Source organism: Saimiri boliviensis, chromosome 6, assembly GCF_048565385.1.
Source record: "Saimiri boliviensis isolate mSaiBol1 chromosome 6, mSaiBol1.pri, whole genome shotgun sequence".
Lineage (NCBI taxonomy): Eukaryota > Metazoa > Chordata > Mammalia > Primates > Cebidae > Saimiri > Saimiri boliviensis.
In genome coordinates this window covers 11,818,375-11,841,784 of record NC_133454.1, presented here as the reverse complement: position 1 = coordinate 11,841,784, position 23,410 = coordinate 11,818,375, and the positions used below count along the sequence as shown (strand labels likewise).

General features: G+C 36.3%; 1 protein-coding gene across 2 annotated transcripts; it reads right to left on the bottom strand.

The window, feature by feature from the left end:
• Positions 1 to 958: 958 nt before the first annotated feature.
• CHORDC1 (cysteine and histidine rich domain containing 1) lies at positions 959 to 22,737 on the bottom strand. Of its 2 annotated transcripts, none has more exons than XM_010352278.3 (11): positions 22,093 to 22,737; positions 17,762 to 17,811; positions 15,095 to 15,151; positions 13,972 to 14,129; positions 11,247 to 11,350; positions 10,584 to 10,639; positions 6,064 to 6,134; positions 4,958 to 5,063; positions 2,804 to 2,923; positions 2,334 to 2,396; positions 959 to 2,066 (listed from the first exon to the last, which is right to left on the bottom strand). In XM_010352278.3, exons 1-11 carry the CDS (start codon positions 22,154 to 22,156, stop codon positions 1,920 to 1,922), a joined length of 996 nt encoding a protein of 331 aa, XP_010350580.1. In that variant the 5' UTR covers positions 22,157 to 22,737; the 3' UTR covers positions 959 to 1,919. The 2 variants fall into 2 exon arrangements, with proteins under 2 accessions (XP_010350580.1, XP_003941542.1); XM_003941493.4 differs by having other exon boundaries at positions 10,584 to 10,642; positions 22,093 to 22,311.
• Between the last annotated feature and the right edge of the window lie 673 nt (positions 22,738 to 23,410).

Genomic DNA, 23,410 nt, shown 5'->3' with positions numbered 1-23,410 from the left:
AAATTCAAAGGCTCCTTAAGAAATAAGAAATGAAATACCATGGTCACTAATGTAACCAGACTAAATATAAAAGCTATATATATAATGTGTGTGTGTATGTATTTATGTATGTGTGTGTGTGTGTGTGTGTGTATATATATATATGCATATTAAAAAAACCAATGTTTTGATCAATGCAACTAATCTGAGGTTACAATAACTCACTACTTTAAATAGTATTTCAATCACATATAACAAATTAAGATACTGTTTAGGGGGAAACAGCCTCAGAAAGAAGTATTTTAAAAAGGCAGTATTAATCCTTAACTTTAATCAAACCAAGTATCGACCTTTCCCCCAACTCAAAAAGACTTAATGTCTCTAAACAGATGCTGCATCATGAAAGATAACTTGAAAAATTTAAATACATCTCAAGGCATTAGATGCTTATGCACTCTATGTGAGTCCAACTTTTACTGCCCAGAGTTTCTTGTCATGGTGGCATAACGTCATCAAAGTCTGGTTGCCAGATCTTTTAGTTTTTATTTGTAACAGAACTATACCTTTCAGCAATTATATTAACTACATCTAAGTTATTTTCTAATGGTAGCAGAATGATATATATGCTTTTTTAACGAAAACAGTACTTTTGTAAATTTTTCTAACAATTCCATAAATACAAAAACAAAAAACAAAAAACAAAAGACTTGAGGGGTTTGGGAAATAAACCCCTTTTATTTTCATTTTCAATCTATATAAGTTTAATTTATTCCCAAACTTTCTAAGTTCTTTCAGACTTTTGGCCTTCGTAGTATTTCCTAATTTTTCTTCTTGAGCTCTGCGCTGCCTCAAAACCTATCCAAACAAATCTAATTCTGTGTTACCTATATTTAATATAAATAAAGTACAATATATAATCAACATTGTATCACTAGAATTGTGAAGCTCTTCATGAATTAGTTTTTTTTAAAAACTCCAAAAGAATTGAGTTACTTTATTTAACACGTAATAGACAGTCATGAAGCAAGTCCATATATTTAGTTTTCTGATATCCTAATGCATTTTCACAAACTTTTTAAGTCTACAACTTTATATAGGTTTCCATCAGGGAGACAAATATATATACTTTCTTTTTATATTTAACTAATTAAAGGTTTTAAGAGGGTTTACTCTATAAATCAGTAACAATTTAGTCATAACACCATATAAACACATTTAAATATTCAGGAAAGAGGTTTTTAAGATTATTGCTTAGTATTACAAAATGGTGAATTTTAACCAGATTGATACCTCTGTATTCTTACTTATGTTTCCTATACTTTTACATCATACTGCTTGGCAAGTAATGTAAGTTTTGATGTAATTTAAACATTCAAGTAGCTGTAAACAAATTCTAATTTGTTAAACCATTCATATATTTCCCTTTACTTACTACACTATCCCAGATTTACTCCTCCTTAAAAAAGTAATCATTCCACATAGAAAAAAAACTGCAGAGCATCATCTCTTCCTGAAATATTTTCAAGTACTGTAAAAACACAAATCCATGAAAAAAATGATTAAAATTTGACATTTCATCTTGCTTTACTAATTATGGAATAGAAAGATGTAAAAAACATGTTCCTTAATATTTCTCTGCTTAACAAAGAAATACAAAGAAATACTGTAATTATGGTTATGGGCTATTTTCCAGCCTCTTCAAGTACAGGACGCAACTGTGGTTCCTACCATTAAGGAGAAATGAATAATCAATCTTAAATTATACAAAAGAAAGATGAGAGGCACAAAAAGACAGACTCACTTTGGCTTTTAAGAACCTAATGTTAACCCTGAAATGCCAGATTCAGTAACAGAACAAGAAAAGATTACAGCAGCAAGCCACCACTTCACACAGTGTTAAGAATTCTGAAACAGGTAACAGCCTTCCTCCTATCTCCCACTCAATCTGTTGTGGCCTCTTTTTGTTTTTCCTGCTTTTTCGCTGCAGGCAGTTCGAGGCTTGCCCACTGCATTGGTTCAGCTTTTCTCATAGTGATCTCAATCTTTGTTGCAGTCATAGTCACATAACTTCGCTTTACATCAATCACCTGTAACATATCAAAGAGAATTACAAGAAACCTGGGTGGTTTTATTAACCTCAGAGGAAAACATCAGACTTGCTTATGCCAATAATCCCAAATACAAGCTTCTCAAGGCCTCTTTTATTTATAGACTTAAATTTTTTTGGGAGGATACACTGTTAAGTTATACATCTATACTTTGCATCAATGTTTACTAAAGAACTGTCTTTTATTCTACAAATGATATCTTAAGTCATCGGAAAGAAATTCTTATAATAAATTGGTAATACTTACACCCCATAATTTCACATTTTGATCAAATTCCTTCTCTCCTTCAAATACAATGTGCACATTTAACTGAAAAAGATATATATACAGGTTTATGGTACCAAACACTGATTATAAAAATAAGATGGACAAAAATAAATTAAGCTGTTTTAAGAAAGGGTCAATACTATATTGTTTCATATGAGAAAAGCCATTGACAAAAAAGAATAATTGGCTTCAAGTTTCATAGTGGAAACTAAGAACTGTTACCTGATAAATCTTCTACTACAGAATCTCCAGAATGTTTCAGTAACTCTATTATGCAGAAATTTTCACTTAAAATAGTTTCACAGAAGTAATTTAAATTATTTTCATGTGGGAGTCATTATAAAATCTTACACCTAAATCAGCTGAGATATGAACAATACCATAAAATACAGTAGCAAATAATGATGTTGAGAAAAGAATTTTTACTCAAAATTATTAGATGTACTTACCAATGTGCTATTTGCTTCTACTCGACTAAGTTCTGGAAGTGAATTTTTAGCATATACTGAAATGGTAACTTCACCTCCAGTCTGATGCCAGTCATGTCTACACGGAACAACTTTTTTCCCCTGTAATATAAGAGAAACTCTAAGTTTAAAAAGCACTGCATAGGGGCTGGGCATGTCATTGTATCAAAGTGCTGTAATCCCAGCACTTTGGGAGGCTGAGGTGGGCGGATCACGAGGTCAGGAGATTGAGACCATTCTGGGCAACGCGGAGAAACCCTGTCTCTACTAAAAATACAAAAAAAATTAGCTGGGCGTAGTGGCACACACCTGTAGTCCCAGCTACTTGGAGGCTGAGGCAGGAGAATTGCTTGAACGCAGGAGGTGGAGATTGCAGTGAGCCGAGATCGCACCACTGCCCTACAGCCTGCGCGACAGTGCAAGACTCCGTCTAAAAAAAAGGGCCACATAATTAATTTCTTAAAAAGAGGAATTCAAGCCATCTAACTTAGAAAGAATTACCATGCACAACTACGCCCTTAATGTTTAAGGGCAAAAAACTTAAAAATTTTCCAAGTGGCTTAAACAACAAAATGTATCATGATACAAAGATTCTTCAAAAATTTTATGATTTGAGAACAGACTTATTCCTACCCTTTGTTTTTGTTTTTTTCTTTTAGGGCCATAGTATTAATACACATTTAAAAAGACAATTTAAGAACTTCTACTAAATTAAATCCAGTTTTAACATTCTATAATCTACTAAGTACTGTCATCAAAACATTCTTTAAAGACTGAAATGGAAGACATTTGCTTAGTGGGATAAATCAGACAACACCTTAACCTCATGCACTAGAAAACTTATTTATTTTCTACAAATCTGAATCTAAGAACAAAACAAAAAACCTGACCAGTTATTACTTTCTTTTCATTTTAATAAAGAACAAATAACTTCTGGATTTTCTGATTATGGAAATAATCCCACATAACCAGTAGTATACTGCCCTATCAGTAATTTTTTTATTAGAGGCAAATGGTAATTTGTTGTATAAATGGGAACAATTTAGTTAAATAATTCAGGAATTCTGAGACACTACTGTTGTAAAAGGCACTATTTTCGTTTTGATACAATGACATTAAGTTTAAATTACATATATCACTCACATTTCTGCCCTTAGCTATTAGTTTAGATACTTAATACCTGAAAACTGCATGCATTAAAAAATGAGAAAAAAAATACATCATTTTATCTAGGATTATGCTCTCAAACTTAACATAATAGAAAACAACATTTTTTCAAACTAAAAATTTCAAGTTTCTGGACTATACAAAATATAGACAGATTCGCTCACTTTATTTAAAAACATTTCTGATAGTTTTGTGGTAGATGAATTTTTATAACTTCAGGGGTATTTTTATACTATCCAACCATGTGTTGTTAAGAAGCAGCAACTGTAGAATATTCAAATATTGAAATCTCTAAATTAATTTGAAAATTTAATACATTATAAACTACATTAACAATAACTAACAGACAAAAACTTATTAAGCAATAAGTTGCCCATCCTCTTACAATTTAATGGGGTTTTGGGAAATTGTTTGCATAGCCCCAAGTCTTTTCAAAAAGCTTTCCAGGGAAGTAGAACTGATGCTTTTTTTCTTCCTTTTGATAAATACCCCATTAGCAAGCAGAAGCATTCAAAAGTCTGAAACCAGACTGCTTATCTTCCTCTCTGGCCACTAGGTGAAGTGTCTGTGTATCTGTCAGTGACTGAATGAAGTTTTAAGTGGCCAAAAGAATAATCAGAGGTCTAAATGTTTAACATCATCAAATTCATACAAAAGTAACTTTTAAAAACAAAAAGTAAGAACAGGCCATGGAGCTAATTTTATTAAATAAAAAAGACAAAAAAAAAGCTTCAATTTTGTCAGGTGTATTTCATAAAACCCCACGTGCTTGCATCAAAATAGACAATGGCTATTTCCCTCAAAAGGCAGTGGAGTGACTCAGATTCATTTTATTTTGTAGTCATATCAAAACTTTATGGTGCAAAAAAGGAAAACTTTTTGAATCTAAAGACAGAATAATTTCAAATCTTTAAAAAATGACTCAGATGAATATAAACCCCGCGTGTTACTTTTGGAAGAGTTACTTACGGCATCCTTTTTAGTCCACATGTGTTTCCCTGTTGTACAGCCCTCTTGGGCTAAGAATGTATTAAAATCAGAAGTTTTTCTTCTACAACAGCTCCAGTATTTCATCCTTTAAATAATTACAGAGAAATTTCAGAAATAAAATCTCACAACCAATTAAATCTAGAAGTATTTTAGGAATAAATCTGACTTTTTAAGAAGTCAGTAAGTGTGCAACTCAAGTATCTAAGTTACTTAACAGGTAAATATAGATGTAAAGTATCTATCAGGAAGACTATATTTTAAAACCAGGATGCTGTTTATTATAGTAATCTTGAAGCTCCTGAGTAGACACTTAACAAACTATAGAAATGATCCCTGGAAGTATAGTCTTCCTGAATGAAGTCATTTAAAACCATCACATATTCCAAAGCAGCTTTTCAGTGACGGCTCACACTCCAGTTTCCTCATGAAGCTACCAAAAACTTTTATGACCGAAGAATTAAAACCTATTTCAATAAGTCAATATAAGCAAATTAAAATTTAATAATTATACAACATATCCTAAAGTAGGTTATACCCACTATTATTTACTTGAGATAAACTGAAAAGAGGAAGACAAAAATCAAGGCAAAACTTCAGGTTTTGAATCCTGAAGAATGTGGAAACAGAGTGGAAGATTCTTACAGTGGTGCATTTCTATAAACTAGAACATAATACTGAACAGAGGTTCCTCTCAATTGAGGAATGTGGAAAAGTGTGGGTCTTCTTGGGAAAATGGTATCTTAGTGCCCCACGACCCAAGATTCTAAATGCCCTGCAATGTGTAGGACAGTCCTTCAAACAAAAAATTTAGCCCAAATAGAGTGTATCACTTTTTAAATATAGGGTATAAAGAAAAACAGGAGGTTTATATCACAATGACCACTTAAGAACTGTTAACCTTGTTTCTGTTTTCTCATGTAGAAACATACAAACCCCTGTGATTTGTAGGTTATTGTGAAGATGTTAATGACAATGTAAGTAAAATGCCTAATAACACACTGCATTGCAAACAGTGTTTAAAGACAGACCTGATTAACTTTGTAAATTCTACCACAAAGTATTTTAGTAAGTCATGCATAAGTTACCCCTCATGGAAAATCGGTACTCCAGAATGATACACACAGACTTCTTCTAGACTCTCTAGACCCCGATACGTCTAAAAAAGAAACAGAGGAAAAAAAATTAGCTGCTTATCTCACAGTTATATCTCATACATATTCGCAGTACTGATGACCTCTATGAACTTTGCAAAATACTTAATGATAATTACCTACAAAATTCATAAATCCATCCCACGCCATTCTGTTAAAAAATGAAAAATGATTCCCTTTTGGACTTGGTTAACTTTTAGGTCCCTGCGAGAAAGTCATATTCAGATATTTTCAGCCTTTGGAGTATGAAATCCCATCCAATCATATTCAAGTACTTAAATTTAGAAAACAATGTTGAAGCCAACAGATTAATACTCTCAACAGAAATACAGTTACAGCATGACTTATGTGTACAGTAAACTCCATGTAGGTATTAGCAAATAATATGAGAAATCTAATAAGCAATTCTGGAAGTCCTGAGTGATGGTGATTTCTTATCCCTATAAAGGGTAAAATGAGCTGCAGACCTATATATATATCCAGGGTTTGTCTGGAAGATCCGGGCCCCATTGCTGCTGTAGATGGAGGCTCTACAGATGAATTCACAAAAAATTATGTTAATAAAACATGGATGTAGCCAGTAGTATATTTTCTATTTTTGTATTTATAGCGACTACCTATGAACAGAAAATAAAATTCTGTGTTTATCTTTTATAAATCCAAAGTACAGTACTAGATGTGTATATCTCAAGATATTTCATAAAAACATAAAACTCAGTATGTTAGCATCTAAACTTAATGCTACTGACCCCAAAGTCTATTCTTTTCCCCATATTATTTGATGGCACCATACTGTTTCTCAAAGCAAAATCCTGAAGTTCTTCAGCGTCTCCTCTCCCTCTACCCATAGGTAATCTATAATGAAATCTCATAAATTTGATTTGAATATCAAAAATTTGATTTGAATATATATCAATTTAATTTATCTTCCTCATAAGCTAGCAGATTTTAAGCAATCAGACTATAGTAACTAGTTATACTATACTATACTAATTAGGTTTCTACTAATTCATTTCTTAGCCTTCAATTTCTGTTCTCTATTAATTATCAAATACTATCACCCTCTTGTTTAAAGTTCTTTAATTACATCCACATCACACCTAATTATAAAATAAGCAGTTCCAGGTCATTCACATATTTAAATATGCCTATACATGAGAAAACACTCACAGCCCTGAAGAGAGCAACAATTTCTTAAATAGGACATAGAAAGCACTAGTCATAAAGAAAATGATGGACAAATTGGATTTTGTTGAAATTTAAAAGCCTGTGTTTATTAACGCAATTAAGAGAGTGAAAAAGCACAGAATTTCTGACAAAAGACTCAAAGCTAAAACATTTAAAGAATTCCTACAAACTGGTAAGAAAGAGACATTAGAGAGATAGGTAAAAGATTCTGCACATTTCACAAAAAGATATAAAAGTGGCTAATAAACATACATGAAAGCACTCATCATTAGGGAAGTACAAATCAAAACCACGATGAAAATACTACACACACACTAGAATGGTTAAAATTGAAAAACAAAACACAACTGGCATAACAAAATTTTAAGAAACTGCAGGACAAGTTGAACCAGCCTCACATACTGCTGGTAGAAATGTAAAGAAATACAATCACTTTGGAAAACTATGTGGAATTACCTGTTAATGCTAAAGATACACATGTGGGCAAACCTAATCCAAAATTCCAAAATGCTCCAAAATCTGTAACTGTTTGACAGCCAACATGATGGTTAAAGGAAATGCTCATTGGAGCATTTCAGATTAGGGATGTTGAACTAACTGGTAAGTAATGCACATAATGCCAAAATGTTTAAAAAATCTCCAAAATACTAGAAATGGAAGTGTGTACATGCGTCACAAGTTCTCGACAAGAATGTTCATAACAGACTGGGTGCAGTGGCTCACACTGCACTTTGGGAGGCCAAGGTGGGTGGATCACCTGAGGTCAGGAGTTTGAGACCAGCCTGGCCAACATGGTGAAACCCTGTCTCTAGTGAAAATACAAAAATTAGCCAAGCATGGTGGCGGACGCCTGCAAACCCAGCTACTCAGGAGGCTGAGGCAGGACAATCACTTGAACCTGGGAGGCAGAGGCTGCAGTGAGCCGAGATCATGCAATTACACTCCAGCCTGGGTAACAAGAGTGAAATTCCATTTCAAAAAGAATGTTCATAATAGCATTATTCAAAACGATTTTTTAAAATTACATGACAATATGAAGAAAAATTATTTGTGGCACATATAAATAATGACATACCTAAAAGGAATAAAAAAACAAAACTACAGCTACATGCAACAAAGATTAATAAAACAAGCATTATTATTCAAAAGATGAATACGAATACATATTCTATGATTATTTTTACATTAAATTCCAAAACAGAAAAAACTAACCTATGTTGACAGGCAAACATTTGAGGGAGATAGTGACAAAATGCATAAGGAGTGGTCTGAGAGTTTCACTTTGTGAAAATCTTTTGAGCTACAAACTTGTATTTGTATATCCTTTAACAAACTTCAATGTTATATTTCAATAAAAATATTGAAAATTTCTCCAATTACACTGGCCTCCACAATCTAACATACAATCTAAGTTCCCTGTACTACTAAACCCTTTTAGGATTTGGCCAGGCCTACCTATCTCAACTCCACAGCAGCAAATTTTTATCATCACATAATTTTCTCTATACTTCTGCTATTATTTATGCTTGAAATACCCTTTTTCTGTTTTCCATGTCATTCACTTTTCAAAACTCATCTGATACCTTCTCCTTGATCTTCCTTTATTATCCTACTATTTGTACTGCCTTCCCCAGTCCAGTAGTTACTCATTCCCTTTTATCTACTACTTCTACCTCATATACATGTAAATACAATTTAATCTCCATTCCTTAAATGATTTAAAACTTAACATGAGGAAAAAGCGCAAACCTGCCCCCACCCCATTTTCATCCTGTTGGTTGATGATGTCACCAATTACCCAGATACTTGAGTTCCCTTCTATCCAGTCCATTAGCAAATCATGCTAATACAGGCAGAAGCTCCTCTGCTTGCAATGTGGTTATATCCTGATGATACCATTGTTAACCATGGTTAAGTTGGGAACCATCTGTACTGTACTTCCAAAATGTATCATTTATTCTACAAGCACTATTCTAAGCATTTAAGATACAACAAAGAACAACAACAAAAATCCCTATCCTCACAACTTTTACATCAGCAGGGGGAATTAGATTGTATAGATCAGGCGTCCCCAAATTACGGCCTGCGGGGCCGCAGGCGGCCCCCTGAGGCCATTTATCCACCCTCCCCCCCGCCCCCCTCCGCTGCACTTCAGGAAGGGGAACCTCTTTCATTGGTGGTCAGTGAGAGGAGCACAGTATGTGGCAGCCCTCCAACGGACTGAGGGACAGTGAACTGGCCCCCTGTGTAAAAAGTTTGGGGATGCCTGGTATAGATCATTAGCAAAATAAATATGCCAAATAAGTAATATAAAGTGATTAACAGCAATGGAGAAAAAAGGAGAGGGAGAAGAAACATTTGAGGATGTGCAAATTTTACATCAAGTAGGAAGAGGCAGGGAAAGGCCTTATTGGTATGTTTGACTGCATCCCATATTTAATCACTTCTCAACAAACTACTCTCCAATCCCACTGCCTGGTCTTCCATAACAGCATCCTAGCTGGTTTTTCTTCTTCCACAATTCCACTCCTGTTCTGTCACCACATATTTACCATTCACCAGCCACAGAATCTTTTTAAAACCCTTCCCTAAAGCAAGTAATAGCTTCTCATAATACTTAGAATAAAGCCAAAATACCTCATCATGGCTTCTAAGAACCTCCATAATCTTGTCTACCTCTCCTACCTGCTATCCTTGCCAAGATCTACAGACCTTGTTATTTCTTGAATAGCCAAGTTCTAAAGCCTCTGCTCAAGCTTCTCCATCCAAAACACTCTTCCCCCAGGTTTACATAGTCCATCCAGTACAACATGAAGATTTCTGATTTAGTGTTACTATGTCAAAAAGGACTTTGCTGATAATCTTACTAAATAGCTCCGAAGCACTCCTGAGTATGTTCTATTTTCTTCCAATCATCTTGATTTGTAATGTCTAATTACTTATTGCTCGTCTCGCCATTCTAGAATATCAGCTCTGTAAGGACAGAAATTTTTGCTTTATTTGATACTATGTCTCCAGCTCATAAAATGTCTGGCACATATTAAGTACTTAGTAAATGTTAGTAAGTAAACTGAAATTACTTATTCCCATTATTCTATTGGACATGATGCTACTCAGTGTCTAATCCATACTGTAGACCTAGTCCCCAGCATAATGTCCAATATATAATGCACATGCAAGTATTTGTTGAATTGAGTCAATGAACTGCACTTTCCTCAAAATTAAAATTTTACTTCATAGCACATCACAAATTTTTTAATATATACCTTTGAACACCCTCCATTCTTACATGAGGTCCCAATCTTAATTTCATCATTGTCTTCTTCTGAAACAAAGAAAGAAAATCAAATTAAAAAGTTAAAATAGAACTTTGCTGCAGCATCATTCTTAAAAAGTAGGTTTTTCCAGAAAACAATACTTTAAAAAAAAAAAACAACTGTGACCAGGTTTTGTCTATATCTTCAAAATGATATATGACACATTTTTTTTTTTTTAAGGACCTGATGTCTTTGACAATGCAGTTTTTTTCCATAATAAAATGTTATATCCAATATCTTAGCTTTGTAAAAGAAACCATGAAAGGGTGTTTCCTTCCCATGATACTAGGTGTAAGGTTAGAGAATACTGAATGTGCAAGAAAATATTGTAAATTATCAAAGAAACTTAGCTTATTCTTTAAAAAGTAATGAACCATAAAAGAAAAAAAAAGTTACCATAGGTTCTCATTTTGAATAAAGATACAAGGAATTAACCTATTAGTTCTGGAGTATTTGTAGCATATTGTATCTGACATTTAGAAGAAAATAAGTTTTTTAACTACAATGTGCTACCTTTCCCTATTTATATTCAGTAAACTGCTGCTCTCACTTTTAAATAACTGCTTAACTGTACCAGAAAATAAATTACAATAAAACAAAATAAAATCTTACCTTTCTTATCTTCTTCATTCCCTGATGACAGTTTAAGTTTATCAAGTGCTTGTTTTAGGGAGGCAGATATTTTTAATTCCAAATTTGTCATTGGTTCATCTGGGCTGAAGAATTTTGAAACCATATTACCATTATTAATATACCAAAATATTTATTTGTACTCCAAATTAATAACTTTAAAAGCTTTTTGAGAAACCAAATGCTTTGTGAATCCAATAATTCCCATTAAAAGTTTAAAGTATTTTACAAATAACTGTTACAATATATCTACATTCTGTCTGAACAGAAAAGCTCTTTATATTAGATTAGTAAGTCTCAAATAATCACACTGTTGACATCAGTTGCACTAACAAGAAGGGAATAAAGACTAAGAATCCAAATTTTTCAAGATGAGTAATGCCGAGGAAAGGAACATAAAGTAGTTGTACATCCCATGCCCAAGCTAAATGCTGAGCACATAATAAACAGGAAATATAAGCAATTTCTAGGTGAATCCGTACTCACTTCTACCAGTGGAGATAATTCATGTGGACAATGGCATATGCATCTATAAATCAGCTATAATCGTATTGCAAGGTAATTTCAGTAGGGTTAAAAAAAAATCTAACATTTCGTAATGGCTAAGCATTGTATACACAATTTAAGTCCATTCAATAAATAAGTATTAAGCATACGAATAAACAAAGCAATAAAAATAGAAATTGTAGGCTATTCATCCTATATCCACAATGAAAGAACTTGAAGAGGCATTTTTAAAAAAGTACAGGGGTAAGGCATGGTCCCTTATGCCCACAATCCCAATATTTTGGTAGGTTGAGGTAGGACGATTCCTTGAAGCCTGGGCAACATAGTAGAACCCTATCTCCACAAAACATAAAAAGTTTTAGTCACTGATATGGTTTCCTGTGTTTCACCCCAATTCTCATCCTAAATTCTTGCTCCCATAATCACCACATGTTGTGGGGAGGGACCTAGTGGGAGGTAACTGAATCGTGGGGGTAGCTTTTTCCCATGCGGTTCTCAGGATGGTCCATAAGTTTCAGAAAATCTGATGTTTTTTTATTGCCTGCCACCCTGTAAGATACTCCTTTGTTCCTCCTTTGCCTTCTGCCATGATTCAGAGGCCTCCCCAGCCATATGGAACTAGGAATCAATTAAACCTCTTTGTCTTTATCAATTACTCTGTCTCGGTTGTTTCTTCAAAGCAGTGTGAAAATGGACTAACACAGTCATAGTAGCATACACCTACCGTATGGGAGGCTTAGGCAGAAGGTGGTTTGAGCACAAGAGTTCAAGACTGCAGTGAGCTATAGCCACTTTATTAAAGCCTGGGTAAGAAAGAGACTTTGTCTCTTTAAAAAGTATTTAAAAACCTATATCCTCATAATTTTTATAATACCACAAAATGAATTTGGGATAAAATATTTTTCTAGTAACAGTGAATTTCAAGATCCTTCTGCCTCAGCCTGAGTAGCTGCAACTACATGAGCACACCACCAAACCCAGCTAATTTTTCTTTCTTTCTTTCTTTTTTTTTTTGGAGAGACGATCTTGTTCAGGTTGTTCAGGTTGTTCTTAAACTCCTGGGCTCAAAGGATCCTCCCTCCTCAGCTTCCCAAAGTGCTGGATTATGGGATTGAGCCATAGTGCCTCGCCTCTCACTGCCCTTTAAGTAAAATAATAGCTCATTAAAGAAAAAATTAACTCATAGTATTATAGTACAGACTCTATTATATCACTAAATAGATGAAGAATGAGTCATGACACTTTTGTCTTTTCCCAATTATTTTTCTGCTAAATTGGCCAACATGGCATTCAGTAGTCTCTCTGACTATGAATAAGATGGAGAGAGAATAAACTCATCCTGAGGAGTTTACTTGGCAATAATCTTCAGACTGCTAATGAACAAATTAATGTCTAAAGTCTCAAGGGTTCTTATCTTGGTTCTATATTATTCAATACTTTACAAATTTAATTAGGATCAATAGACAATAAGGAGAAAAGCATGAGTTCATATCACGAATAAAAATTTCAGAAGGTGCCTATTTGCATCCCAAAAAAATCACCTGTTTTTTTTAAGTTCTGTAGTTTGATTCTAAAGCAATTGCAGCACGAGTGCAGCAGGAAGAAGACCTGGTTCAACACAGGTACTCAGTATACATGTGTGGGAATAGAGTCTGGTTATCAGAAGGCAAGTATGAAGAATCTGTACAATTCTATTGTACAATGAGCAAAAGTTCTTTTAAGACTACTTTCACAAATATGCCATCCAAATCAAATGCATTAAAAATTCACCAGTGGTAATGAGATGAACAGCAATTTTCAGGCATCTGAAAGTAAAGATGCGTGATTAGGCCTCTGCATTCTTTTCCACTTCAAACTCATTCCATGTCAAGGAAAATGGCTTCAGAGAATTTCACCATGCCACAGTGAAAAAGATGCACTCCAAGGCCCAAGAAAAATGTGTGACTCCCCCACCCTGATGATACATGTCTCTGTAATTATGACAGTACAGTATGTGAATCTGCTATGAAGCTGTATTGTGCACATGCTCTCAAGTTGAAGAGAAATAACAATTTAAGGCAGATTTAAGGGAGAAACCAAATGATTCAATGTTTGATGGTCTACATAGCAGCTACAAATGGTATCATGCTAAATCACAAAGTACCATGAACAAATACTATTATTCAAGTGTGACAAAAATAGGTAACTGTATAAAGTATACCTCGGCCTTTTTATAGCTTCTACTGGCTTAGGGGCTTGAATGATGTGTTCCCGAAATTTCGGTTTCAATTCAGATAGTTCCTTCTTCTCAGTAGTCTTGACTTCAGGTTTGACTGGCTCAGGTGGCTTCTCACTATTATGTCTACCTTTTGTACAGCCCTGTTAGTGAAAGACATTAAGAGCTATCTATTTCACACGTGATGACAGAAACACTATCTTTTCAGTTCTTTACTGATAAATTCTGTTTCACGTTTTCTCCAGTTTCACTATTTTGATTCTAAGAAATTAAAAACAGAATACCAAATGTGCTATATGAATGAAGGCTTTTAAAAAAGCCTTTGAATTACATGTCATAAACATCTACTTATTCTATTAAACATATAGCATAAACTTCTTGTTTACATTAGAATAATTCTGGAGAACCTCACAGAGAACCGTAAAAACTAGTTATACAGAAATATCTGTTACTCAAAAAGTCCTCAATGTGAGACTCAGTTCTCAACCTAGTTATTAGTTATATGACCTTAAGGAAGATAATTTTTTTAAACCTTCATTTCCTCATTTGTAAAATGGAGGCAATGTCACATAAGGTATTTTCTGAGAAGGTTAAATAATAAAATGTCTGGCACATTTGGCAGGTGATAACCTTCAACAAATGTTAGCTACTTTTCTACTATGTTCTATTGAATTATCATATACACTTTTAACACCTCTGAAATGATACAATCAATAGCTTATCAGTTTGTTAGCAGCTTTAGTTTTCTTTCTTAGTGGTATACAAAATTATGTATTCAATAGCATCTTATATTAGCTAAAACTTCATCATTCCTAACTGAAAAGGCTTTAACTTGTTGTATATCACTTTTTCCTTCTTGATGTTCTTTCAGTATAACAGAAAAAACAAATCTAAAATCACAAGCGAGTAACTAATACCTTAAAATGTAAGCTTCAAAACAGATTCTTTATTTCAGAAGCTGTGGAAGGGAGATGAGCTGCTTTTTAAAACGTGTTATCTGCAAGCTGATGAAGACCAATTAATCAATATCAGAAATCAGACTCCTCAAATCTGAAGCTTTCTATAATGTGTACTTTTAGGGAGATAATCTAGAAATATTAGTACTTACAACAATACTTAAGAAATCAGAAAAATCAGTTGTTCTTCTCTTACAGCACGACCAACCCTGTGAAAAATATGAGAAAGACATTAAAAACTCTATTTGCATGGGAGCCATGACTCACTAAAACATTCTACTTGCACTTATCTACTTGTATCCTGCAGTAACTTGCATGTAAACAGAGTGCAAAATTTTAGTGTTGTATATAATTCACTTAATCAAGTGAAATGAACTTTAGTCTTTGATTTTTAAAAAACCAATTAACCAGTGTTTAAGTGATTTGTGCTGTGGCCTAAGGAAGCACGTTTATAAAACAAAAACTGCTTCTGTTTTCAACAATGTCCGGCTTTTTAGAAGAAAAACACTGTATAATTCCTAAAATTATAACATATTTAAGGAATATTCAAAATATGTATAGGTATTTTACTTTTGAATCTGTTAAAGATAATAACTATAACTTAGTTTTTAAACAAAATCCATTTTAGTTTCACAATAAACATTCTATTTTCAGAACAACACAGATTAACACAGCAGCCAATGCACTATTAAGTCTCTGACGGTGAAGTGATCTTTTCAGTGAGAAGCATAAAGGCACAGAAATTGTATTACTATTTGTAATTTCTGAACAAACTATCAAGTGGCTTACCAAAAAATGGCCTTAATAATTATCATCTCTTAATTCCAATGTATTATAGAGAAAAGAGAAACAAAAACGCAAAGTCTCAAAACTTGGAACTTCAGATTAAGATTTGGGCCTTAATTCAGATTAAGAAGCAACTTTGCGCATATCTACCTGGACCTCTCTGATTTTCCAATAGCCTGCATAAAAATTTGGCAGTAATTTTTTCCACAGTATGCACTTATAGGTTCCTTTTCTTTAGAGGAAATTTCAAATATCCTGTAATTCAAATTTTCCTTTATTTTCAAATTTAGTTCTCTTTTACTGTGAATTGAGATGTAGATCAATTACTACCTTAAATACAGGGTTTAAATAGCATCAATAATACAGTCAACAGAAAAGTTATTCTATAGAGAAAAAGTTTTACTGTCTTAATCATGTACTGAATTATGTCAGATACTATGATACATACATGTAAAACAAGACATAGGTAGGCCAGCTGCTCCCAAATGCCAATCTGGATTCTATGCTAGTCCTCAGTACAATGAGAAAAGGAAAGGTAAATTTAAGTCATGTGATAGAAGGTTGCTAGCTGTCTTTCTTCAGCAAAACTGCCCTTTTCTATGAATATGCCCCTTTTAATATTAAAATAGTCTTTCTTTTGTCAATGCAATGTTTAACTTCTTCCTTGGTCAAACAGAACCTAGTATCCCTATATTGATGTATATATACATTTTATCTGAAATCTTCTGGGCTGTGAAATCCAATAATCTTGGAAAGTCCAGGACTTTAAGATATGGTTAGAAAATAGAGACAATAATAAACACTGCAACTACAGGAGAGAAGCAAAAATACTTCAAAGTGAAATCATTAAGACTTGAAATGATTAACAGTGCGGGTGAGAGAAAAAAAGAGCAATGGCACCACAGCACCACAGTTTCCACCACCACAAAGACTCGTAAAACTAAAAATACGTAAGGAGGAGTAAGGTCTCAACTTGCCCTGCTGAATGCCTGCTCTGTTTTCCTCACTCAGAACTAACCAGACTAATACATCTTTGGTTAGGTTTGGTGGTATAACAGTGAAGCCAAAAGAATCTAACTACTACTCTCTGGAAGGTATAACTAGACACTTGAAGGGCACCAACAATATTTAAACACGTTAATACTACTTATGTTCCTGAACCAAGGTAATAGTACCTAAAAGCATGGCAGCTCCACTATAGCATTTTCTTTTGAGATATACAAAGGAAACTCTTTATCATATTATCATGAATTTTAAAAAGATGACCAGCAAAAATCTAGTCAAGCAACATTTGACTAATTCAAAGAAGTATAGCTGGAAAATAGGTAACACTTCTTTTAAGGAAAAATACACTCTAAACTTACATGTTTGTCCTGAGACTGGCATTAAGTATTTCTAATATAACAATCTTTTCTAAACTTCAGAGCCATTATTAGCAGTGACAGACTGAGATTCAATACAACCACTCTATATTTTTCCAAAATATTACAAAAGTGAAGAAAGGGGTGTTGAAAATGAGAATTAAGGCCAGACATGGTGGCTCACACCTATAATCTCAGCACTTTGGGAAGCTGAGGCAGGTGGATCATCTGAGGTCAGGAGTTCAAGATGAGCCTGGCCAATATGGTTAAACCCCATCGCTACTGAAAATACAAAAATTAGCTGGATGTGGTGGTGGACTCCTGTAATCCCAGCTCCTCGGGAGGCTGAGGCAGAATCGCTTGAACCTGGGAGGTGGAGGCTGCAGGGAACCAAGACTGCACCACTGCACTCCAACCCGGGCCACACAGTGAGACTCCATCTCAAAAAAAAAAAAAAAAAAAAAAAAAAATTAAAATAGAAATAATACAATTTTATTACTGGAAAAGACCTTAAGATCACCATCTACTGTCTTCTTTGCCTTTAGTGGAGTATGCACTTAAAGCACCTCCCCAAAGGTCATTAAGAACAAAGTCACTAGCTGAGAAAAAAGATTTAGTATTACATCTCAATTTACCACACAGATATGAAGGAAATGAAAATACAGTTCCTACCTTTAAGGCATCATGAAAGACTGGAACACCTGGGTGGTATGTGCAAGCCTCTGGAGAAAATAGAGAAGAAAAAAAGTACCACTCATTATAATGAAGAAAAATATATACATGATTATCACCTTAAGGTGTTCACCTTTAATCCTTTTCCAAACACAGGTTATGTTAAAAAGGTACAAATGACTGAGTTTGATGTGCAGCATGAAGTGCAATGTATTAAAAATTCTAATTCAGGAGTATGATGGCTATGGATAAAAACAATACAGAATTGTTTAACAATTATATTTTATATTCCTCTAATCTTGGTAGTAAAACTTGTTTAGTAACAAAACTTCACACCCCTAAATTTTGACCTTCATTTTTCAAATCTGCTTTTACAGATGTACTATCAAACTCTTAAGAATTCTTGCATGCATTAATATATAAAGGTTTCACAAGAGATTCTCTAATAGATATTTTGTAAGAACAGGCTCAACCTTTTAAATATTGTAAAATTTTTTCAGAGTATCTAATTGCTAATTTAACTTTCCTAGACAGCAGTCAATTCGTAGGTACAAACCTCACTAAAAGGACGTCTAGGCTGGTGTCCAGTGGCTCATGCTTGTAATCTCAGCACTTTGGGAGGCTGAGGTGGGTGGATCACCTGAGGTCAGGAGATAGAGATCAGCCTGGCCTACAAGGTGAAACCCCAACTCTACTAAGCATACAAAAATTAGTGAGGTGTGGTAGTGAATGCCTGTAGTCCCAGTTATTTGGGAGGCTGAGGCAGGAGAATCGCTTGAACCTGGGAGGCCGAGGTTGCAGTGAGCTGAGATCACACCATGGCACTCCAGCCTTGGCAACAGGGCAAGCGACTGTCCCCACACTCCAAAAAAAAAGGTCTAAAGTTCTACAGTCTATTTTCAGGATTCTCACTGAGTGTTATTCTATACTTCCCTCCCCATTACACAATCAATTTTTACTTAATTCTTTTATATAAATGGGTTTATTATAACTTGCAAGATGGAGTATTATTATTATTATTATTATTTTTTTTTGAGACAGAGTTTCGCTGTTGTTACCCAGGCTGGAGTGCAGTGGCACGATCTCGGCTCACCGCAACCTCCGCCTCCTGGGTTCAAGCAATTCTCCTGCCTCAGCCTCCCGAGTAGCTGGGATTACAGGCACGCGCCGCCACGCCCGGCTAATTTTTGTACTTTTAGTAGAGACGGGGTTTCACCTTGTTGACCAAGATGGTCTCGATCTCTCGACCTCGTGATCCACCCACCTCAGCCTCCCAAAGTGCTGGGATTATAGGCGTGAGCCACTGCGCCCTGGCCAGGAGTATTATATTTTTAAAAATCAGGTAACAGCTTCACGCCTCTGCAATCTGCTTATAAAGCATCTTTCAACCTTTCAAGTCTATTGAGCTTTCAATGTTCTACAACAACCCTGTCCAACATGCCACCCAGAATGACTCTCTGCATGTAGCCCAACACAAATTCGTAGTTTCTTAAAACATTATAAAAAAATATTTTTTAGGCTCATTAGCTATCACTAGTGTTAGTATACTTCACGTATGGCCCAATTCTTCTTCCAGTGTGGCCCAGGGAAGCCAAGATTGGACACCTCTGCTCTATCACCTGATTCCTAGTGTTGCCTCAAAATAATTAAGTCCTGGTGCTCACAGGTATCTCCCTACCCTGTACTACTAGCCAGTATTGCTTCCTTGGTAACCATGTGCTGTGTGGATACTAGCTAATGTAGAAACAAAGTGTTAGGTAACTTTCTGATACAGTAAGTAAACCCATGAATCAGAAAGATGTTATTAATAAAGGGTAATTGTGGAATTGAGGGCTGGAAAAGGAGACTGGAAGTAGAAATGGATATGCAGAAGGCCATGAAGTTAAGAGGGGAATGAAAATAGAGAATAGATACAGTATTTTCAAATACCAAATTTAAGGTAGTCAGAGACAATAAAATGTACCATGTTTAACACAGTCAGAGGCATAAAATGTCACAATACTAGTCAATTTTGGCAGCATGGGAGCAGGAATGAGTCAGATCCAAACCATACAACTAGTATGAACACAATTAGAAAACCAGTGCTTTCAAAACCAGTAAGTAATAAGCAGCTGGACATTCTTTATCCTTGATCAGTTTTAAGAGTTTTGGTAAAATTAATATTTTATGGGTAAGAAGCTACAACACAGTAGTAGCTATTAACTATCCAGGGCTTCTAACATTGGGTCTGACCCTGGCTAAATTTCTCACTGCCGCTTGCTACTAGTTCCTTCGGTTTTCCTCATCTATGTGGATTAAGTAAAATACTGTTTGTGAAGCTCTGTGTATTCTAGAGTAAGTGTTTACATATGCAAGTTGCCAAATGCATCTCCCTCAAACACCCTTTAACTTGTGTTACAAGTTAAAATGTTCTATCAGCTTAAAAGGAAGTCTAATTTCTGTCTGTAAGCGGAAAAAATCATGAGACACTAAGTCAACAAGCACGGTAATTAGGCCATAGCACCAAGAAAAAAAAGCATTTAGTGTTGATTTCAAAAGATATTTAAGGATGGCAGATCCATCATCTGGCTTCATGCAAAATGGAGCTTGCTTGTGTATTTAATTCTTTAACTGATTTCTCTCAACTGTACAACGTCAAACCTTTTCCTATAAAACCAACCAACCTTACTATTTAGTTGTCTCCTACTCCTATCTCCATTTTCTTCTCCTTACATTTACTTAACCAACTTACTTGAAAAATGTATTCTAAGTCTCTAAAAAACCCTCATTTCGCTTAAGTAAATATACTTGTAGCGATGTTACTGAAGTTTCAACGATTTTACTGGAATTTCTCTGCTGTATTGGGTACTGCTGACCACCCAATCCTTGAGACTGTTTATTCTTTTTTTTTCTGGGTCATTTTCTCTTTTCCTAGGCACTGCACCAAATTACACAAGGCTACAGACTTCCAACAAATGGCTATCTCCCCTCAACTTTATTGTCCCATATAGCAAAGCATCAGCCTTTCCCCTATATTCGATATTAAAGTAAAATACCTGCAGACATAAACGACCAATTATTTTTTACATAGGCTACCAAAATCAAAGGGCTTTCAAATCATTACTCAAGTTTGTCATCCACTGAAATCTCACAATGTTCCTCTTGAGTAGCATCATATCTGCATCATAAAAATGTCAGTGTCCCTAACTTGAGTATTGCATAGGTTGGATTTACCTTTTCCTTAAACCCTTGTATCAATGGTCTTATTTTTAATAACGCCATCAATTAACCTGTGTGCCAAACTTAAGTATTTCAAATATCTAAGAGGTGAAGGGTTTAAAAGGCATCAGTTTTCATCTTCTCCACAATGATGAAGGATATTAATACCACGTCACTGAACTGAGCTTCTCAATCAAATGGATCTAATTAATACCGCATGCTTCCCACGGTTGTTATGAAGATTAAATATGATAAAGCGATCATGTCTAGCATGAAGAAGACATAAACTAAATGCTAGTTCAATCTGAAAACGCGCTGTCACTTCTCACAACACGCAAGGAATCATCTCACTTCTTCGTCAATCAGAATCTCAATTCATTGATCACTTCCCGTCCTTCACCTAGTAGTCACTTTCACTTTGGATCCTTGACTCGACATTTAGATGCTGTAGAGGACATTCGATCATTCTATACCGGAGTCAGCAACGACATTAAAACGTGGAGACCACAAAAAGAATACCCAACAAAGGCCGCCAGTGAGACAAAGATAACTAACGTACCACCAGGATGCACCTATCAAAACAGTGTAAAGATACAGAGTCATGTTCCTCACCTAGAACACTTGCAAGAGGTTTCTAACAGCGGATCGACTGAACACAAACTTCTAAGAGGCCGGGCTTACCCCCTAAGTCCCGACCCCCGACCCCCGCCCTGCGCAGGCAATCACAGCTAACACTACTCGCGGGACTGCAAAGCAAGCCCACCAGCAGCTCGTTAACTTCTGCTTCCCCAGAGACTAGGGGGCCGGAGGAGAAAGGTGTGTGTTCTAAATTCCAGGCGACTCAAAACGGGCGCGGGGACGACCGGGGAAACACGTGGATGCAGGGGAGCGTCCCTCTCCGCAGAGGCAGAGGGCAGCCGGGCGCCGGGGCCGGGCCGCAGCCAAGGGAACGCGGCGCAGCAGGCGGGGCGCCGGCGGGCTGTGCGCGCTGCCCGGGGAGGCCCAGGAGGGGCCCGGGCCCGGGGCCGCGCGAGGACGGCTGCAGGAGGTGCGCGGACACCCCGCGGCGCAGGGGGCCTCCCCCGCCGAGGAGGCGGAGAGCGGGGGGCGGGCGGGCGGCGCGTGCCTCTTACCGTCGGAATTGGTCTCGGGATCGAAGCGCTGCCCGCAGCCGCGGTTGTAGCACAGCAAGGACATTTTCCGTTCCCACCGTCACGCGCAAGGCCAAAACACAGGGACCGGCGAGAGGATGCGTCGGCCGCTCCCGCGTCCCCAGCACCGGTCTGACGACCCAGGCGACTGCCGGCTTCCGGAAACGCTCAGTGGCGTTTCAGGAACCTTCGCGAATTTTCCGGTCGCGCAGGCGCAGCGGAGAAGGAAAGCGGCGGAGGAAGCGGTAGGAGGCCGGCGCTAGCCCCGGGTCGGACTGCTGCCGCTGGTAGCCGCCGGGGGTCGGAGCTGGAGCCCAGACAGCAGCGGAGGAGAAATGCACAATGCGCGGGGCAGCCACTGAAGGCGTGCGGGAGGCTGACAGCTGCCTCCCGACCTCCCCAGCCCGCCCTGGCAGCGCGCGTCTCCTCTCAGCCCCTGCGGCCCGGCGTCCTCCTTCCCTGCCTTGAGGCAGCGCCTTAGGCAGCCCGGTGGGTATCTTCTGAGCCCTGAGCTGTGCACAGTAGGTGTGCAATCGTACGGTGTTTCCGCATCGTCAGGATAGGGCTGTGAGCTTAGTAAACGCGGAGAGGAACAGTGCACGAACCTCTCCGCGTGTCTGTGTCTCCAGTGCCCTCCTCTCGGGAACAAGTTTAATAACTGAACAGTTGAGTTCACATTACTTTGAAAATACAAAGCACGTGAAAATCTGAAGAACAAAATGATGGATCTGATGCTGTGCCAGAAATGATTACAATTGCTCTAAGGCCCTGGGGTAATTGTTAATATTTCATATGAGCTCCCACTTAAACGATTTCTCAATACTCAGTACTCCACTCCTGGAACAGCTTGTAAAACTTCAAGTGCATTATAAAAATTACAGTAATGCATTGGCTCCAACTTGCATATTTCCCAAATGTGGGGCGTTTGAAAGAAAAGCAAACACTTTTTGATAACATACACTGAAGGATCTTAAAATAAGCAGCTTGTAAGTAAACCTAAAAATCTATACACAGTTTCCATTGGTCTCAAGGTTATTTAGAGATCTGGCTCACATCCTCCTACCCCTGAAAAAAAGACTTTTTAGTTTTTCATATTACGTTCTCTTCTTCTACCTAGAATTATTAAATTATTATATTGTAATCCCAACATAGATACTTGTTTTCTTCTTCATTTAACTTAACATGAATATTTTTCTATTTTGTTTCATAATCATTATTACAAATGACAGTATTCTCTTGAATGAATCCACTGTAATGTAACCTTTCTTGAATTTCCCTAACTTTATTATATGTATCTTAC